The sequence below is a fragment of the Bos grunniens genome, chromosome 26, assembly GCF_055505025.1.
Source record: "Bos grunniens cultivar Pamir isolate PY7600 chromosome 26, Bosgru_T2T1.0, whole genome shotgun sequence".
NCBI classification, from domain to species: Eukaryota; Metazoa; Chordata; class Mammalia; order Artiodactyla; family Bovidae; genus Bos; species Bos grunniens.
The window spans coordinates 42,136,616-42,156,738 of record NC_141190.1 but is presented as its reverse complement, the minus strand read 5'-3'; the positions used below and the strand labels follow the sequence as shown (position 1 = coordinate 42,156,738).

Sequence of the window (20,123 nt, the reverse complement as noted above, 5' to 3'; positions counted from 1 at the left end):
ACATTTGTCACAATTACCAACCGACAAGGGTACACTCCTACTGATAAAACTCCGGGCTTTATTTGGATTTCACCAGTTTTTCCTTTTTCTAGGATCCAATCCAACATGCTGCCTTGCATTTATGAAGTCGTGTTAGGATTATGCCCAGAAGAGTAACGGTGGATGGTGCCCAGACACTCCACATGCCAGACACCACATGGGTGAGCCCATGTCTGTACAACCTTATGAAGCTGGAACACAAGCCCATTTTATCAGTGAGTAAACTGAGGCTTGCAAAGGCCCAGAGTTGGTAAATGGCAGAACCAAAGACATTGCCAGGAGCAGAAGGAGTTTCATGGCTGCTTTAGACCAGCACAAACCTGAACTCTTTGACTTTTTCTCAAGAATTGGTGCAGAGACTAGAACTGGGCAGTGTCTGCTGCCTGGGTTTCCCCAGCATGGAGCTCCTCCACAGGGCTCCAGCGCTGACCTGAAAGCCACCGTTCATCTCCTTAGCCGAGTTCTCCGCAAGAAACAGTGGGAGCTAACTGGACAAATCCTTTACTCAAATGCCAGCAGACCTCCTCCAGGTTCAAATCCTGGCCCAGCCCTGCAACAACTGCTGACCTTAGACAAGACACAGAACCTCTCTGAGCCTCAGTTTCTTCATCTGCAGGGTGGATACCCAACTTGGGAATTGTCAGCAGATTTAGACAAGAAAAGGTAGGTGTCTGTCTCACAGAATACCTGGTACAGAGCAACCACTTTGCAGAGGTTTAATTCTCAAGGCTAAAATGCAAATGCAGGCATGCGTGTCTGTGCACGTGTGTGCACATGCACAACCACAGCCCCCTCAAGCCACTTGTAGAGGGTGCCGTAAGCCCCTCTACATAAGCCTTGGTAGATAGTGAAGTGAAAGTCACTCAGTCGTGTCCTGTGGACTATACAGTCCATGGAATTCTCCAAGCCAGAATACTGGCGTGGGTAGCCTTTCCCTTCTCCAGAGGATTTTCCCAACCCAGGGATCTAACCTGGGTCTCCCACATTGCAGGCAGATTCTTAACCTGCTGAGCCACCAAGGAAGCCCAAGAATACTGGAGAGGGTATCCTATCCCTTTCTTCAGCGGATCTTCCTGACCCAGGAATTGAACCAGGGTCTTCTGCATTGTAGGCAAATTCTTGACCATCTGAGCTATCAAGGAAGACCCCTTTGTAGATAAGGACAGGTCAGTTCATTCCCTGTCCCATAGGGGCTGACGTGAACCCCCTGTCACTTTTCAGAGCCAGTGCAAGTCTGGGGATGCACTTCATATTGATAAAAGCCAGAGCTAAGAACACTGCCTTCCATTTTCCAGTATTCTGATGGAGACATAGTCTCTGGCCCCTAGTCTGTCCAGAGCCAGTACCCACCGAGGTCCTCCTGACAAGAGGGGAAGGCAAGTGTTGCCCGTCAGTGAGTTTCCTGTCACAGACCTAGACACAGAGACAGCGAAAGATAAGAGAACGAGAGAGAGAGACAGACAGGAAGGGAGGAATGATAAACAGACTGGCTAAACGTCCTGTTCACTGAGCATCTCGGTAAAGCGACATTGCGGTTCAAGGTCTCGGTGATTTGCCCAGGGCTCTTTCATGTCCATTTTGTCACTTGACATTCTAAGAACACAAAGATGTGCTTGAAACTAATCTCCAGATCATTTATCTAAAGCAGTCACAGACAGGGACTTCCCCGCTGGTCCAGTGGTTAAGAGTCTGCCTTGCAATGAAGAGGATGCAGGTTTGATCCCTGGTCAGGGAACTAATGGCAACCCACTCCAGTGTTCTTGCCTGGAGAATCCCAGGGATGGGCGAGCCTGGTGGGCTGCCATCTATGGGGTCGCACAGAGTCAGACACGACTGAAGTGATTTAGCAGCAGGGAACTAAGATCCCATATGCCTTAGGGCAGCTAAGCTCATGTGCTGCGACGGAAGATCCCATATGATACAGCCAGGGTCCCACGTGCCCCAGATAAGACCCCACATAGCCAAATAAACAAATAAAAATTTAAAAATAAAGCAGTGACAGACATAGACTTGGAATCTTAATGATCTTTTCTGTGCTCAGCTATGTGATCTGATTTTGCCTGGTAATTGTTAATTATCAAGCCAGACACACCTGCAGATAGAAGTCACATTATGCACATTTACAGGGCAATCTTTGCTGGCCATGTTCGTCAATACACAAACTGCAGGCTTAATCAATGATAACAAAGTTTTAATAATATACATTTTTCCTTAATTTCAGGAATTTTTCTAAAACCAATCAATCATTTCCTTAGTTGAGTGACTCACTGAAGACAAGTGACATAGTGATTGGCTTTGTCTAACTACAACCATTGCATTTCTCAGCCAGAAACAAAGCAAAAAATCTTTGCAATTACAATGATCACCAAAGAACTATCCCCCCGTTCTTGATATAAAACTCCTCTTGAGATGAAGGAATAGCACCAAGAAACAGATATAATTTGCCACGATTCGGATTTTCAGCAGTGAAAAACAAATGTAATAATTAAATATAATACCTGTAGATAGAATTTGATCCAATAAAAGACATATTTGAAGGATGACTGTGGAGATCCCCATTTTGCTGGGTTCTTCTCAATCTCAGTAAAAATGCCTTGATATTTATAGGTTCGTAGTTAAAAGGAGGCGTGTCCTCCAGGATACCATATTTGTATTGGTGCCATAAAGATAAAGGAAGTCAGGGACTTTTCTAACAATCGATGGCTAATCTGTGGAACAATTTAGGTGGGTTAGACTGATTGTTGTATGACAGTCTGGCAATTTCCCAACTGCAAAAGTGCTGATATTAGCAGTGCAATTTCCAACTTCCTTCTAGGTGAACCTCTAAGTCTCTCAAGCGCTCCCTGAATATAGGCTTGACTTTAATCTGGGAGAATGTGAATGAATTTGTGGGAAGTCTGCTCCAAGGCTCAGGGCAGAGCAGGATGTGGGCTGCTGAGCAAATACAGGACACGGTGCCAAGGGGAAAAGCATCTCTGGGATAGTTTGTGCTGGCAGGGCACTCTTCTGTTGGCCCCTGGCCTTGAAGAAATGAGGAAGACATTGCAGACATGATTGGAGAGGAGAAGACATGAGAGATATCCATGGATTCCATGGGCTTATATTAGCTTTAGCCATCGACTTCCGGGTCTCATACTCATTCCATAACCCAGGAACTGAGAAATATGTGACCTTGAACTGAACCACTTCCAACCATTCACAGGCTTGGATTCACATTGCCTGACCCTTTTTTTGTTTAGTTGCTCAGTCATGGCCAACTCTTTGAGATCCCATGGACTGCAGCACACCAGGCTTCCCTTTCCTTCACCATCTCCTGGCATTTGCTCAAACTCATGTCCACCGAGTTGGTGATCCCATCCAACCATCTCATCCTCTGTCATCCTCTTCTTCTCCTGTCTTCAGTCTTTCCCAACGTCAGGGTCTTTTCCAATGAGCCAGTTTTTCCCACCAGGTGGCCAAAGTATTGGAGCTTCAACTTCAGCATCAATCAGTCCAAGGAATATTCAAAGTTGATTCCCTTTAGGATTGACTGGTTTGATCTCCCTGCTGTCCAAAGGACTCTCATGAGTCTTCAGCACCACCGTTCAAAAGCATCAGTTCTTTAGCACTCAGCCTTTTTATTGTCCAGCCTGGCAAACCCACCAAGCCTGCCTCCAACCTCCTCCAACTTTGCCCACAATCCCTCTCTTACATAGATACAACTTTGGGATCCCTGGTGTTTATCACCAGACTCTGGTAAAACTCCCTGGTAAAACTCCCTAGAAGGTTTCCTGTTGTTCTATTTTTTTTTTCCCCTCCCCAAATTCTCTTGATGGTCAGTAACTCTCGGTCAGAAGCATATGGCTTTTCAGGACTTGCCTTTGTTATCCTGGCCTGAGTGAGCCCTGTCTTGCCTTTCAGCTGAGATGTCGACACTGTGAGATGGCACCTAAGCTTCCTTGCCATGAGTTGTTAACCCCTGATCTCCTGCAGCTTCGTTCTGGAAGGATACTAGGAACCCATGCCTTGTATTGGTCACCAGGCAGGATTTCGGGCCAGATGTCTGCATTAGGCTCCATCCAGATGAAAGTTACATTCAACCCTGGATTCCTTTTTTCAATCCTATGGCTTTTCCTGTTGTTCCCCAATTCCTCCTCTCCCCTTGATGAGAAGAGGCACATTTCCGAGGGACTTGACTGGTTCCCATTGTCCTACTGGCAGCCCAACAATTGATAAGTGTCAGGTGACAGGAGAGGAGAAGCAGGATACACATCTGCTAGGGAACCCGTAAGACCAGATACCACAGTGGATTCCTCTTATGATTATGACAGGAATGGTTATGATCGTTTGTTATTGCTTATTATGTTATGATGGTTATTATGAGAGGGGGTTATGATTGTTTGCATTCGGAAGCGTTAGGTTTAGGATCATAAAAAAAAGGGTGCCATGATTGTGCACCCGTCCTGCACACAGCAAAACAAAGCAATAAGAGGCAGGAATACAAAATATCCACAGGGGAGGAAGGGGGTACAAAAGGTCCCTCCCCCACAGAAGCAGACTGTCTTGTCTTAGAGACAGACCTGCATGGTGACCATTGCAATAAGCAAGAGTATTAGTGCAAGTTGCTAAGGGGGAGAAAAACCATGTGACTCAATGGCAGAGGCAGTTTCTCTAAGGAAGTGAGACGAAATGCAATCGGGAGTCATTTGGCAACCAAGAGTGGGAAAACCAGATGAGGAACAGGAGTGACCTTCACACAGGACAGTGTGACAGTGGAGGCTGGGGGAGGGGAATCCTGCCCTAAAACTGGAGAGGAAGCCCCATGGATCACTCAGTTCAGAGCATGAAGGACAGCAGCCCTTCCTCATTCTTGTCATTTCGATGACTCCATCCTCTACCCCCTGTGGTCAGCAGTAAAGATCCTAACACAACAAAGGCTTGTGAGCTTTTTGTTCAGAAGATACCAGGAAGAAGGAAGTGGAGGGGACCTACCCGTCATTCCAAAGCCCACTGGGGAGGCATCCAGGTGGGAAGATGGGTGAGGTCAGTGGAGCAGGAAGGAGGTGGGGGTCCTGGGTGTGCAGGAAGAAGACCATGGGGCCACGACCCACATGCCACCCCCATGTGGGTCCTTCATCACCAGGACCCCTTCCTGGCCCAAGGCCCACAGCCCTTTATCAGACCCTGTTCAGAGAGGGCTTCCTCTTGTGCAGAAAGGAGGGTCCCGGGGGGACGCACCCCTTTCAGAGGGCTCACCTCTCTCTCTCCATCCCGCTGATTAGAAGCATCTACGTCAGCAGCGTGTCTGGGTGGAAAAAGAGCCACAGAGCTCCATTTCCTAGCAAAATCCTAGCCACAGAGCTCTATTTCCTAGCAAAATCTGCCATTAAGGACAGCGGGAAGAAGGAAAACTCATTGAAGCTCCAAGACTCGGCCCTCAGACCCTGCTTTTCAATGACCTTCTCCAGGTGGTTACGACCTGTTGAACACCCGCTCTTGCAAATCCCGGAAGGTAGAACCCAGGGCTGGACCTCAGTCCAGGAGGCATGGCCTTGGGAAGAAACCTCTGTAGGGGTCATTCACAGCTTTATTTAAGCAACAGAACCCTTTCCTAAACTGAAAATCACAGGGAAGCTCCAAGTAGGAACAGGTCAGTGGAACCCTCTGGGTGTGGCAAGGGAGTCCCTGCCAGCTCAGCGAGCACCCCCAAGCCCTGTCCTCCCAAAGGGCAGCCTGTGGCAGGGCTGGGGATTCCTTGAGGGAAGCCAGCCCCTCTCTTCACAGAACCTGGAGGCCCAGCGAGGCTCCTGGGGTTGCCAGGGCTCCATCTGGACACTGTGCTGGGGTCCCCAGGGGGCTCCCCAGAGCAAGCACCTGCCCTCACCTTGGGTCATCTAAGCCCCTTTCCCCAGAGGTTGGCTCTACATCCTACCTGCCACCCTGTGACCTGGAACAGACCTGGGTGGGAAGAGTCGGGGCCTGTGGCCTCTGAGGCATCACCGTTTGCTTCCAGACCTTGGAGGTCTGGGTGACCATGGCTCCCCTTCGGGGGTCAGGTTGATCCCTAATATCTAATTTCACTGTTGCTGAGTAACCCGACTTAATTGTCAGCCACTGTTACCATTGTAACAACCCTTTGGGCACGGTGTACATGATGCACTGTTGCAATGTCACTCAGCTTTGCCCTCTGAGAGCCTGCCTTCCCAACCAAGCTACCAGGGACCCGCACCCCACCCCAACCTCCAGCCTGAGGACCAAGCGGAGTCTCATCCTTTCCTCTATAATCGGATGCCTCAAGCTGAACAGGTGCTCAGTGGGCATTGGCTGCTAAAGGTGGTCGTCAAGAGCAGAAACCTGCCCTCCCGCCTTCCAGGGTCACCAATAGCCTCGAGGAGGGGACACCGAGGTCCAGGGAGGGAAGGGACTGGCAGAGCCAAGCCAGTGTCCAGGGTGGCAGAAACTGCCTCCCATGAGAAGGATGGAGAGCAGGAGGACTGATACAGCTCCCTGCTGAACATGGTCCAACCTCAGAATCTTCCAGTCACAAACACAGCCCTCTAGTGGCCCTTGATAATAGGTAATAGCAGGCTCATCACATTCTTCTCATCTTTCTCAGGATAACACTGAAAGCCCTCACCATGGTCTATAAGGCCCCACTCAACCCCCATGGCCTCTCTCCACCCAGCCCACCCTACCAATTGTCAACCCCAAGGCCTTTGCACTTGCTGTCTTCTCTGCCTAGAAGACTTTTCCCCCAGGAAGCTATGAGTTCATCCCTTCCCCTCCTTCTTTTCTGACCTATCGTCTCCTCTGGGCAGCCTTTCCTGACCACCCCTGCACTGCACTCCCTCCCACTTCCCTGGCTGTTCCTCTCTCCACAGCTCTTTTCACCAGATGGCCTTCTTATATATTACTTCCTCATTCTTTTGCCTGTCTGCTCACACAAGCTCCACAAGGCAGGACTTTGTGTCTGTTTTGCTCACTGATGTATCCCCAGAATCTCAGAACAATACTTAGCACATCATAGGCGCTCAAGAAATACTTGTGGAATGAGTTGACTGAATGAGTGTGGACAGAGGAAGAGGAAAGAGGAAGACCAGGGCTCTTTACTCAGATGGCTTGAGTGAGTTCTACGTCAACGGAGTGTGAACCACATGCTATAGATTATGCTATCCATTCACCTGTTCAGTCAACAAATAAGTGCTGATCACTTACAATGTTCCAGGCACTGCTCTAGCTAATGGGGCTGAAGTCCAAAGTCAAATAGACATGACCCTTGTTCTCATGGGCTTGCCAGGTGAGGCTAGTGGTAAAGAACCCGCCTGCCAATGCAGGAGACATAAGAGATGCAGGTTCGATCCCTGGTTTGAGAAGATCCCCTGGAGTAGGAAATGGCAACCCACTCTAGTATTCTTGCCTGGAAAAGTTCATGGGCAGAGGAGCCTGGTGGGCTACAGTCCATGGAGTCTCAAAAGAAGGAGACACAACTGAGCATGCATGCCCTCGGAACTGCCCTCATGGGCCTTATAACTAAGGTAACATAGACAACAGGCAAGAGGTAAATCCATAGGGAGAAACATTTCAGAGTGGGAGGAGAATTAGGAAGGAAATGAGCAAGGTGATAGAATGGTGAGTATGTGTGGTAGGAAGGGCTATTTGGATAGGGTGGTCAAAATCTCACACTAGCTCAATAACTGCTTCAGGGATTCCTTATCTGAGGCTCAGAGAAGTTAAGTAACTTTCTGAAAGTCACAAAGAAAGTGGTATAGCCAGAGCTTGAAGTGAAGTCTGACTCTAAAGTCTGGTATTTTCCCGCTGGACTCCAAAGCCTTTCCCTTTCCCCCAGAAGACTCTTTCTATTCAAATAGTGGGCCTCGTGTCTAAGTGCCCTTCACCGCAGGATGCCCTGCTGTGCAGAAACATTCAAAGGAGCAGGTAGAGCAGGAAAACTGGCACTAGGGTCATCAGAACAAGCGCAGAATTTTTTGACATATGCCCCACGAAAGATGCTAAGTGGCTTCTCCCTGGAAGAGTGAAGGGAGAATAGTTTTAAAGGCAACACTACATCTAGACCAACACAGTTAAAAGTGGTATAGGCAGCTTGTGGTGCCCAGTCGTCTTGCAGCAAAACCAGGGAGGAAAAATCATAGTTGTGACCATCTCCATGAAGTTATTTCCTCCTTCACTTTTTCCTGTTAAGGTACAAAGGTTAATGAAGCCCAGCACACTCTCCCTCCAAGGGGGTTATTGCAACTGAGCTGGGAACCCTCCCTAGGGAGTTGTCATGCCGAGTAAAATAAGTCAGAGACAAAGAAATACCACACAGCATACCTTATTTGTAAAAATCTACAAAGACATGACGCAAATGAACTTATTGACAAAACATAAACAGACTTAGAGACGCACTTATGGTCACCAGAAGGGATAGGTGGGTGAAAGTGACTCTTAGGGCTTTGGTCTGGACGTGTGCACACTGCTCTATGTAAAATGAATAGTCAACAAGGACCTCCTGGATAGCACAGAGAACTCTGTTCAATGTGATACGGCAGCACGGATGGGAGGGGAGTCTGGGGGAGAATGGATACATGTGTATGTATCACACCACTGTTAACTGGCTATACTCCAATATAAAATAAAAAGTAAAAAAAAAAAAAAAAGTGAAGGTCCAACAGCAAAGTGAAGGAAACCCAGGGTGTCGGGGAACGATGGGAATGGCTGTTTCAGGCAGGGATGCCCATGGGTTGTCAGCATAATGGAGTGTTAGCCTTTTCAAGTTCAACTCACTCCAGTGCGATCAGATTCTAGAAAATCCAGTTACACTAAATACACTCGCCAGACACTAACTGGTGAGCCAGGAAGACCAATTCATTCATTTGCAATAGGAGTATCCTTTGACTAAAGGACTGTTTTGTTTGAAAGATCAAATTATATGCCAATAATTTGCTTGGGGAACAAAGAATGAGAACAAGGAAACTGCGCGATGCCCAAAAGAAACTCTCATCGAGATAGTGGAGCCTGTCATTACCCTTTGGACGTCTCTGCATAAAGAACTGTTTTGGGTTCCTCTAAAGGCTCGTCATTATGGTCACCCTCCTACATCCCCAACATGGGGCCCCTGATAAGTGAGACCTAAAGAGATTCAGATAGACCACCTCCCACCAGAGCACAGGAGAGCTTGGGCCACAGCCAAATTGGTTCCTTTCATAGTTTTTCATGTTCAATTCCGTTGCTTCAAAAGGGTGGCACTTGACAGTCTTTTGTTAACTTAAAAGACAAGAACTCAGTTACCTTAGGAGGAGAAGTCTTGTGGTCCAGAGGCACTGGTGATGAGTCTAGAAGAGTCCTGAGCTGTAGGAAGGCCCTTCATCCCCATCTCCTTCAACGCCTTCGCCTGTGACTGGGAAATAACACAGAGGGAGGGATGAAACGGAAATGGAAGACACCACTCGCATGCATGACCGTCTAGAAACACTGAACCACCAGCCAAGCCAACCGTGAGTAAACGCACCCAAATCACTTTTGTCCTTGAGTCTCAAAACCAAGTGTACCGGTCCTGGAAGGCGGAGGTGGGTGATTTTTACACACGTCAGAATCGACCAGAAGTGTAACAGGAGTGCAGCGGGAAAAGGTGCCGCCAAAGGTGAATGGGTCTAAGGGCACCTTAATTGTTGCTCGAGGGCACCTGAGTGAGGAAGAACCCCTTTCCTCTGGATGGGCCAGACTGTGTCGCAAGTACTAGCGCAGGTTCATTGGGCCATTTGATACACTAACCCACTGGCTCCCACAGTGTGGTCCCTCGACCACCAGCATCAGCATCAACCAGGCACTTGTCAGAACTGCGGAGCCTCGGGCTGCAGAGTGGGCCCTGTCATCTGGGCTTCAACAAGCCCCCCACCCCCACCCCCGGGGACTCCAAGGGTCATTCTGCACTAAACAAACCTGCTGGCTTCCCCACCCAGGTGAGTAAAGCAGGGCTCTGAGCTGCAGGGATGAAGCAGGGCCAGTGGCAGTGGGGAAGACGATAACAGTAGCTGAAGTCAGGAACGGAAGCTGGGGGCCAACTGGATGGCAGTGGCGTGGGGACCAAGGGGACAAGGGAGCACAGGATGACCAGTTCTGCTCCAAGTCACACGGAGACAGGGAGCCCAGGAGGAAGGGTGGGCACTGGGGACAGTGAGCGTTTTGGGGGCCTCTGCCCCTCTTCTTTCCTCCTCCTGATGGACTCCTTCTGCTCCCAAGGCTTCAGGGACCTTGACATACACACACACCCCAGTTCTCTCTTCCCAGTCCCTGCTTCCCCCTCAAACTTCTAACTTCCTGCTGGTCACCTCCACTTGCACAAAAGCTTAACCTGCCCCTCCAGCAGATGCAGCCCTGGAGGGGATGGGAGAGGGGCCCCCAGAGAAGATTCAGTGAAAGACAAACAACCCAGGGCCCTGGATGGGGGTGTCCTCCTCACCCAGCATGGGGCGGGTAAAACCTTAGATGGTTCCAAGGGCGGGAGGCTGGAAGGCAGATGAAACGGAGGGGTCATGAGTGTGATGAAAAGGGAGGGTGAGGCTGGGGATGGAGGAGGTGAACTTGGGAGGCACCAGGGAAATGAGGTCCAGACCTGTCCCCATCCGTGTGGGTGTCCTAAGACAGGGAGGCTGGCTCCCCATCCGTGTGGGTGTCCTAAGGACAGGGAGGGTGGCTGCCCATCTACGTGGGTGTTCTGAGGACAGGGAGGCTGGCTGGAAGTGGAGTCTGGGAGCGTCGCGTCAGCCTGAGGTTCTGGACGTGGCTGTGGTCTGGGTGTGGCCACGGGACTAAAGGAAGGCCACTGGGCAGAGGGCGTCCCAGCACCGAGGCTCTGCTGGGCTCTGCACTCCGACACGATCCCGACCTGCTGTTCCCAGACATTTGCTTTCTCAACCCCGTCAGGTTTCAAATAACTCTTATTTGAGGGGCCTTTTTGTCCCCACAAAGCTGCCATGTTTTATTTGCTAAATGATGATGTTTTTAAAGCCCAGTTTTCATTATCACTGTTTCATAAACTAACAGATGTTTAAACAAAAAGAATCAGGGGTGATGGATCCGATTCAGGGACCGCCCCTCTGAGAAGGGGGTCTCCTTTTTGCCACAGGTCGGTCCCTCTTCATCTTAGTAGTGCTGTCCACCCGCCAGCATCTGGGGGCAAGCGGCAGGTATCCTAGTTGAGAGACACCAGGGCCAGCACAGTCAAAAAGCTAGCCCTCTACCCCAAGCCTGGCCAGGCTCACAGTCCTTCTGCCCCCTCCAATCTTTTATCCTCACAGAGCTGGAGTGAGCTTTAAAAGCCATGAAATGAATCCTTGCCGAAAGCCTCCGGAGGCTATCCTAGGGCATTCCTTGTAAGACGGAGCCCCGCAGCAAAGCCTCTGGAGCAGGAACTATGCATCCAGTCGTCCCCAGGCAGCTCTGCTGGCACTTTCTATTCCGGGGCTGTGACAAGTGCAGCATCCCCCCACTTACACCAGAGTCCTGGTTTGGGATAAGCTGATATGGCCACCTCCTCCTCCCATGTCTGGTCCCTGGTCACTGGCCTCCAACCTGGCTGGCCTTCCTTCTTGTCCTCAGCCGTACTCCATGCCCTTTCCCCTCGAGGTCTAGAACTCTCTGCCCACCTCCTTCTCTCTCCTTCAACAAGGAGTATGGGTCTTTCAAACCAGTGAAACAGCACCGATTCAGAAGAGGAAAGTGATGTGGGCATCACAGGAGGGGGTGTTGCTGAGGATAAATGATCCAGATCCAAACCCAGACTGACCATTCCCAGTGCTGTGGATCGCCACACCTCTCCGTGCCCCAGGGTTGGAGGGAAAACACAAGGGGAGCCCAGGTCTTAACAGGCGCCCAGCAGGTCCCCACAGGGCCCCTGGGAAAGGCATCAGGCCCAAGCCATCACTCTCAGACTTGGAGATGCCGTCTCGGTCCAGCCTCTTATTCTGATCCTGAGAATGGAGGCAGTGGTTCCAAACAGCAGTTGGAGCGGGCCAAGTGGAGCATCCTAAAGGACCCTCATCACCCAGAAGGGGAGCGTTTTATTTACAAAGGAGGACCATCTGTTGCCCACATTGGCTGAAGAGCCCAGTGTAGTCCAAAGTCAGCTCAGGCGCCACGTGCAGCCCCAGGGACAGGGAAGTTGTATCCATGGCCCCTCGGCTCCAGAGAGCTGGTTCACATCAGGTTCCAGGCAGTGGTTCAAATCCACTGCTTTGTTCATCAACCACCCTCAAGTCAGTCTTTGCTGTGGCCTTGACAGGGGGTGTTGAAAACCACAACACATGCTGTAAAAACTCCAAGGAAATTGGAACAAAAAAGAGTCGTAAATGGGTACAGGGCAATGACAAGCACATAACACTCAGCCAAACCAAAGAAAACAAAACTGCCTTAAAAACAGTATAGCCATAATGGAGTTCTTATGCATGGCCAGTGAAGAAGGAAACGTGATTGATGGCTCCACAAAGGTATCACCGACTCTCAGCTAGTTCCTTGAATGGGAAATGTTTTGTCCATATTTCCTTCTTCCTTGTTACAACACAAGACCCAGAGAGCCAGTGCACATGTGTGTGTATGTGTGTGTGTGCTCGGTCGTGTCTGACTCTTTGCAACCCCATAGATTGTAGTTCACCAGGCTCCTCTGTCCATGGAATTATTCAGGCAAGAATACTGGAGTAGGTTGCCTTGTCCTCCTCCAGGGCCTCTTCCCAACCCAGGGACTGAACCTGTGTCTCCTGCCTTGGCAGGTGGATTCTTTACCACTGAGCCACCTGGAAAGCCCACTGCACTGCACACACACATGGGCAGTATCCCCCAGAGACCACCCATTTGGCTCTATTTAACTGAATGAACATTTGATCAGGTTGAGAATTGAGCAGTGGGAAACCCTGTCCAGTAGGGAGCTGGCTCAGGTCAAGGGAGCCAGCCTGCCTTTATCCAAGGCTGGGGGAGAACTGTGTGTCCTACATCAAGACATTGGAGGTCTGGGCTCCACGGAGGGGCTCCAGACCGGGAGGACCCAGCGCCAAACCCTTTCCTCTTGCAGAAAACACCAGGGCACAGGGCAGGCTTTACCTGGTTCTCTTCACCCAGAAAAGGCTGCTCAGAATTCTTTCCTTTCTCTGTCATTGCATCACACATTCTCAGAAAAATGGATTAATCCCTCTTGCTTCCTCCATGAAACCTTTTTCTCCACACCCATGGGGTCAGCCCCCCTCCCTCTCCACCTTCCTCTGGCTCACATGTCATATTGAACTGAGCCCTAATTATTCCGTGCATCACTACTTAGGCTCCCCTTTTGAAATCAGGAAGCACAACTTCCATTTCCCAGCACTGCACACCCAGCAAGATCTCAAACAGCACTTGAGGACAAACTGCAAAAACTGCTGTGCTCTCAGCACCCTGAACTTGACAACCAAGCATCATATACACTCTTCAGGTGAGACTCAGCCCACATCACAGATGAGGAAAACTGAGGCTCACAGAGGTGAAGTAGTTACTCCCACGATCATAGTTAATAAGTGAGTAGAGTGGGGAGAGCTCAGGACACAACTGCCTGACCCAGACCCTACAAGCTTCCTGATGATACTGTTCTTGCCTGAGATTCCCAGACAGGATGTGATATTTCTCTCCTAATTTGTTTGCACCTGCCTTGCTCCTAAACAGTGTGATGCAATTTTCAAAATCACATATGGTGCAACAGCAACGAAAGAAATGTTTAACAAGACCATAAAAAGTAATGGTAGGCTAGGAAAACAAAGCTGGAGTAAAATTTCAACCCAAAATTGAGAAATACCATAAGGGGCTCCACTAAAGGAACTTAGTTAGAATTGTGACTCCAAGCTTCCTAGCAGGCAAAGCAAAGAAGGAAACAAGATCAGTGTAAAACTGAACTCACCTGCTTCTCTTAGAGACATTAGTTCTCTTGTTTCCAAGGCCTTGAAAAAATATCTCCCAAGTGGTCTCATGGACAGATTACCCAGGTGAAGGATGGTGCCCGGAGTGTGATGAAGAGGAGGGTGAGGAAATTGGCTCTTCTGTACTGCCTCCTCCAACCCATCTCAGCTCCAGCAGAGCAGAGGTTACACTTAGAATCCTATGGTGGCCCATGAAGCCCAGAGATAGACAGCTCCTGCATGTCAGTTCATGGCCATCAGGAATTTTGACTTTAATGCTAGTAAAATCTTCCATCCTGTCCTATTTTCTAGGACTTGAGGACAAGTTGCAAAAGCTGTCATGCTCCCAGCACCCCGAGCTTGACAACAAGGCTTCATATATACTCTTCAGGTGAGATTCAGCCCACTTCACAGATGAAGAAAACTGAGACCCAAAACTCCCAACAGGCTTTCACTTTTCTGTGCAAACAGACGCACGAGAATCTCAGTCCCAGGTAAGAAACCCCACATCCGGACCCCCATCCATTTCTCATCTTCCTCCTCCTCCTCACTGCTAGCAACATTTGGTGCCTTTCCTGGGATGAAAAACCCCGTTGGAGGTGGGTTTTCTTCTTAAATTGTTATTTTCTCAAGAATTCTCATGTAGATATATATGATGGAACATTACTCAGCCATTAAAAAGAATGAAATCATGCCATTTTCAGTAACATGGAGAGTGTCATACTGAGTGAAGGAAGTCAGAGGAGTAGAAATATCATATTATATCCCTTATATGTGGAATCTAAAAGGAAATGATACAAATGAATTTATTTACAGAACAGAGACAGACTCAGACTCAGAGAATGAACTTATGGTTACCAAACGGGGAAGGGTGGGAGAAAGGCATATTAAGAAGTTTGGGGTGGACATGTACACACTGCTATATTTAAAATGTATAACCAACAAGAACCTACTGTACAGCACATGAAACTCTGCTCGATGTGGCAGCCTGGATAGGAGAGAAGTTTGGGGGAGAATGGGTATATGTATATCTGTGGCTGAGTCCCTTTGCTGGTCAACTGAAATATCACATTGTTAATCAGCTATACTCCAATCCAAAATATAAAGTTTAGTATTAAAAAAATCAACTACAGAAACATTAAATGTAGGACCAGAAAAAAAGGTCAAGTGTTTTTGAAACTCAGTGGGAGCAATTTTGTTTCAACAAAACCACATTATTCACTAGATTGGATTAATATCGTTCAGTTGAGTGTTCTCAGGTGGGTAGTTCAGTTAGTATTCTGAGTATACATCTGTCTTTAGTGGATTGAGTTCTATAAGCACATTTGAATATCGCATTTCTTCTTTGTATACATTTAAATAATAATAGAATAAAAATTATTTAAGTCAACACCAGAGGTACTGAATGGCTGAATCTCTTTGCTGTTCACCTGAAATTATCACAGCATTGTTTGTTAACTGGCTGTATCCCAGTACAAAATAAAAAGCTAAAAAAAAAAAAAAGAAAGAAATTCTCCTGTAGAACTTTTCTCTCTTCTCTCCTTGAAAGCAGAGAGATCGGAAAAGTGCTCCACGCTCAACAAAAGAGGAGGGCTGGGTCCCCCATGTAAAATATACAGAATGCCATGATGATGGTTGGAGACTTACCTGGTGGTCCAGTGAAATGCTGACTTTCTATAAAGAATATTAAAAAGAAGAAACATTACTTTGCTGACAAAGGTCCACTTAGTCAAGGCTACGCTTTTTCCAGCAGTCATGTATGGATGTGAGAGTTGGACTATAAAGAAAGCTGATGCTTTTGAACTGTGGTTTTGGAGAAGACTCTTGAGAGTCTCTTGGACAGCAAGGAGCTCAAACCAGTCCATCCTAAAGGAAATCAGTCCTGAATGTTCATTGGAAGGACTGATGCTGAAGCTGAAACTCCAATACTTTGGCCACCTGATGTGAAGAGCAGACTCATCGGAGAAGACCCTGATAATGGGAAAGATTGAAGGTGGGAGGAGAAGGGGACGACAGAGGATGAGATGGTTGGATGGCATCACCGATGCACAAGATTTGAGCAAGCTCTGGGAGTTGTTGATGGACAGGGAAGCCTGGCATGATGCAGTCTGTGGGGTCACAAAGAGTCGGACACAGCTGAGTGACTGAACTGAACTAATGATGATCATATGGCGTGGATTATACTGAAGTCTTGCCACTGGATTAATAGCCAAATTGAAAGAGGAAGAAGGAAGAAACAGCACAGTAAAAGTATCTCAACTGAAACGATTTCTAATTTCGAAAATGTTAAAAATGGAACCCAAAATGTGTGAGTCAACAAAATAATTCGATTAGAAAAGATTGTTTCCTGGTATTTCTTCCCAATACAAAAGGAGAGTTCAGACATCGCCTACTCAATGCCTCTCCCAAACCCCTCACTAGTCAAAGCTCTTTTCTGCTCCATCCGTTGCCTCCTTATAGGTTTCTAGTGGATCTTAGAATCTGGCAACTCTTTGATAACCCCTGTCTTTCCAGTAGTAAACTATAAAGATTGTTTCAAGATAAGAGGAGGTAAGAAAGCCAGATTTTTTTAAGTTGGCTTCCTGGTTGAACCAGAAATCACTTTGTCTCTGTTGCTTTGTGGCCCAGAGGTGAAGAGGTCCCTCCCTGCGGATGGGGATGCTTCCTCCAGGATCTACTGGAAGCTCCTCATTGAACCATAGAAACTTACACAGGACAGGAGCTCCACAAATTTCCCTTTTGTTTTTCAACAGGGCTACATGCAGTGGTAAACTAATGAGGTTGCTTTGGACTGGCTCTAAAATCAGAGGCCAGAGAGCTGTGCTGGGGGTGGGGGTGAGGATGGGGGTGCAGTTGTGGTTAATTGCTAAGTGGTGTCTGACTCTTGTGACCTCATGGACTATAGACCACCAACTCTTCTGTCCGTGAGATTTCCCAGGCAAGAATACTGGAGTCGGTGGATGCGGTTGGGGGCAGAACCATCAGGGTTTAAAATACAGATGCCTGGGTCCCACACCCCCAAGATTCTGATACATCAAGTTTGGCATTGGACCTGGAGATCTTTTGCTTAAACTTTCCGGATTCTGATGGTGTGGATTCTGATCCACACCAAAGTGTGGGAACCGAGAAAGGACGGCTCTGAGCAGGGCCTCCTGGCTGCAAATACGGAAGGAAATTCACATTGCAGCAACAGGTTTATTTGGGAACAGGAGAAAGGTGGTTTGGGGGCTTCCCTGGTGGCTCGGTGGTAAAGAATCTGCCTGCCAATACAGGGAACATGAGTTCCATCCCTGGTCCGGGAAGATCCCACATGCCACGGAGCAACTAAGCCCATGCACCGCAACTATTGAGCCTGTGCTCTCGAGCCCAGAAACTGTAACTATTGAAGCCCACATGCCCTAGAGCCTGCGCTCTGCAACAGCAGAAATCAGTGCAATGTGAAGTTCACACCCTGCAACGAGAGTAGCCTCTGCTCGCCATGAACTAGAGAAAAGCCCACGCAGCAACAAAGGCCCAGCACCACCAAAAATAGATAAATGAACGAATGAATAAAGAAATCAAAAGAAAGGTGGTTTGGGCTGCAAGGCAACGGCTTCAAACAGCTTACGGAGAAGCCTACATTTAATGGAGTCCTGGCAGGGTTTTGAGGAGGACATGGAGTCCTGGCAGGGTTTTGAGGAGAACAGTGAAGGGGGACCTCTTTTATGAAGAAACGAGAAATGACTGTGTGGATCAGCACGTATGGAGCATCCTGTTTATCAAGCACAGCCACACCTGCCATACTGTGCAGGGGTCTGGAAATCTACCAGGAGGAATAGAATAACCCCTGCCTCGAGAAACATACAGTCCAGGGGGACGGAAAAATCACTGGCTCGTCAGAAAGTAACAGGTGGAAACCTTTCAGTTCCTTTGAGACCTTAAAGACCATGGAAGATTTTGACTTTAAGAAAAAAGACAGGGAATTCCCTGGTGGTCAAGTCATTAGGACTCCACGCCTTCACTGCTGAGGGTGCGGGTTCAATCCCTGGTTGGGGAACTAGGCTCCCACAGGCCACACAATGTGGCCAAAAAGAAAAAAAAATTTAAAAAGACTTGGATGAAATCGAAGACCTTTAAAAACGTGAATCTGGGGAACAGATAAGAGTCAGATCTATAACAGTGAAAGATTTGGGAGATGGTACCTGGCAGTGCCTAGGCATGTATAAGTTCAAATCTTCATCTACATTATGTATTCACTTTTTCATAGCTAGAAAACCACTGGGTGTTTTGAGTTATTATTGGCATACATACATTTTATTTAAAAGGCAAAAATGAAGTCATCAGCAGTTCACAGGTCACCCGTGCTGTTTGGGGGGTGAATGTACCAGGTGGCTCTCTGAAGCCATCTTCCATGGATTCAAGGGATCAGCTGAGGCTTAGAGCAGTTTAGGGCTTAAGCTGGACCTCATAGATGCTGTCAAAATCCTTGACATTTCTGGGAGGTATGTTTCCAGATCCTGTAAGTGTCTGATCACAAACTACTTTAGAAAACTCTAATGTATTGACAGAACAGCAGCCAGAGTGAATTGAAATAAACTATAATTTGAGTCATGAATTATCACTGTGCATCAATTTAAAATAGTCTCATTGACAAATTGCTGCAACGAGTGATAAAAATTTAATTTTCTGGTCATTTATAATTTCATAATGAAAGAAATACTCCAATTAAAAAAAAACAGCAAAATGTTTCATTTTATTAGAAAGGGAAAAATATGTGAAGATAAACTCTTTTCCTTTGTGCAAGCTCAGTCACTCAGTTGGGTCTTTGCGGCTCCATGGACTATAGCCTGGGAGGCCCCTCTCTCCATGGGATTTTCCAGGCAAGAATGTTGGAGTGGGCTGACATTTCCTCCTCCAGGGGATCTTCCCCACCCAGGGATTGAACCCAGGTCTCCTACATTGCAGGCAGATTCTTTACCCCTGAGTCACTTGGGAAGCCCCAAACTCTTTCATTATAATGTTTTTTTTAAGAAGAATATGTTTGTGGCTTTATCACAAGCCATGGTGATAATTGCTCTACAATATTCAGATGGAATAAACACCATGTTAATATTTCTTAACCCAATCAAATTCTATCACAAATCTCCCACTCACTACTTTTTTTTTTTTTGCCATGCTCTGTAGCTTGTGGGATCCTGGGTCCCCAGTCAGGGATGGAACCCAGGTCCCAGCAGCGGAAGCTCGGAGTCTGAACCACCGGACCACCAGGGAAGTCCCCTGTTCATCAATGTTGATGAGAAGGCCAACACCCATTGGCCAGAGTGAATTGAAATAAACTATAATTTGAGTCATGAATTACACTTGTGCATCAATTTGAAGTAGTCTCATTGACAAACTCACAACATTCCCCAGGCATCCCCCTGCTTCCTGAGATGGTACCAAGGTCCCAGGCTCTTCCTAGGTGGTCTCAGGTTCCCCCCACCCCATCCCACCTCTTATCCCTGCCCTGTGGTTGACGGATACTATGTTAATTCTGATCCTCCTCAACCAGACGTCACTATAACTGTAGAAACAAGCCTTGCGTGACCTGCATCCTGCCCAGGCCTCCTGGCTTACTCAGTGGTGGGCAACTCGAGTGTCCAAGCCCCAGGCTTAGTGCCCACATCTTCTCTGGCCCCCAGTCTGGCAGCCCCAAAATTTTGGTTTGTGATTTAAAGCAGCCATAGCACTCTCCAGCACTTCTACAGAGCACCAGCCTGAGTTTTCTTTCTGGAACAGGAGACAATACCCTGACAAAAATTTTAAGGGACAAAGACAAAAAATAAATTTGTGTTTTGACCATACCATAGACTATGTTTATTCAATGTATCAATTGCTTGGTGCTCAGTTGTGTCCAACTCTTTGTGACCCCATGGACTAGAGCCCACCAGGCTCCTCTGTCCATGGGATTTCCCAGGCAAGAATACTGGAGTGGGTTGCCATTTCCTCCTCCAGGGGACTTTCCCAACCCAGGAATCGAACCTGTGTCTCTAACTCTTGCATTGACAGGCAGATTCATTACCACTGAGCCACCTGGGAAATGTTTTGATTGCACCACGTGCGTGTTAGTCACTCAGTCATGTCCGACTCCATGGACTGTAGCCCACCAGGCTCTTGTGTCCATGGAATTCTCCAGGCAAGAATACTGGAGCGGGTTGCCATCCTCTTCTCCAG

At 47.9% G+C, this 20,123-nt stretch overlaps 1 protein-coding gene and 1 long non-coding RNA gene across 18 annotated transcripts in view; one reads left to right on the top strand and one right to left on the bottom strand.

Annotated features, from left to right (window-relative positions):
• Positions 1-2,615, bottom strand: part of DMBT1 (deleted in malignant brain tumors 1) — a 64,497-nt gene extending 61,882 nt beyond the window's left edge. For all 15 annotated transcript variants that reach the window (XM_086378018.1, XM_086378028.1, XM_086378022.1 and 12 more), the window contains exon 1: positions 2,538-2,615. In XM_086378018.1, coding sequence (XP_086234144.1) covers positions 2,538-2,598 — 61 coding nt within the window. In that variant the 5' untranslated portion in view covers positions 2,599-2,615. The remainder of the gene's footprint in view (positions 1-2,537) is intronic.
• LOC147344464 (uncharacterized) lies at positions 9-19,263 on the top strand. 3 transcript variants are annotated; one of them, XR_015155432.1, is made up of 3 exons: positions 9-702; positions 14,244-14,425; positions 19,095-19,263. It is a non-coding gene; the product is annotated as an uncharacterized LOC147344464 (long non-coding RNA). The 3 variants fall into 3 exon arrangements; XR_015155431.1 differs by lacking the exons at positions 9-702; positions 19,095-19,263 and adding exons at positions 12,374-13,474; positions 15,481-18,525; XR_015155430.1 differs by lacking the exon at positions 9-702 and adding an exon at positions 12,862-13,474.
• The last annotated feature ends 860 nt before the right edge of the window (positions 19,264-20,123 follow it).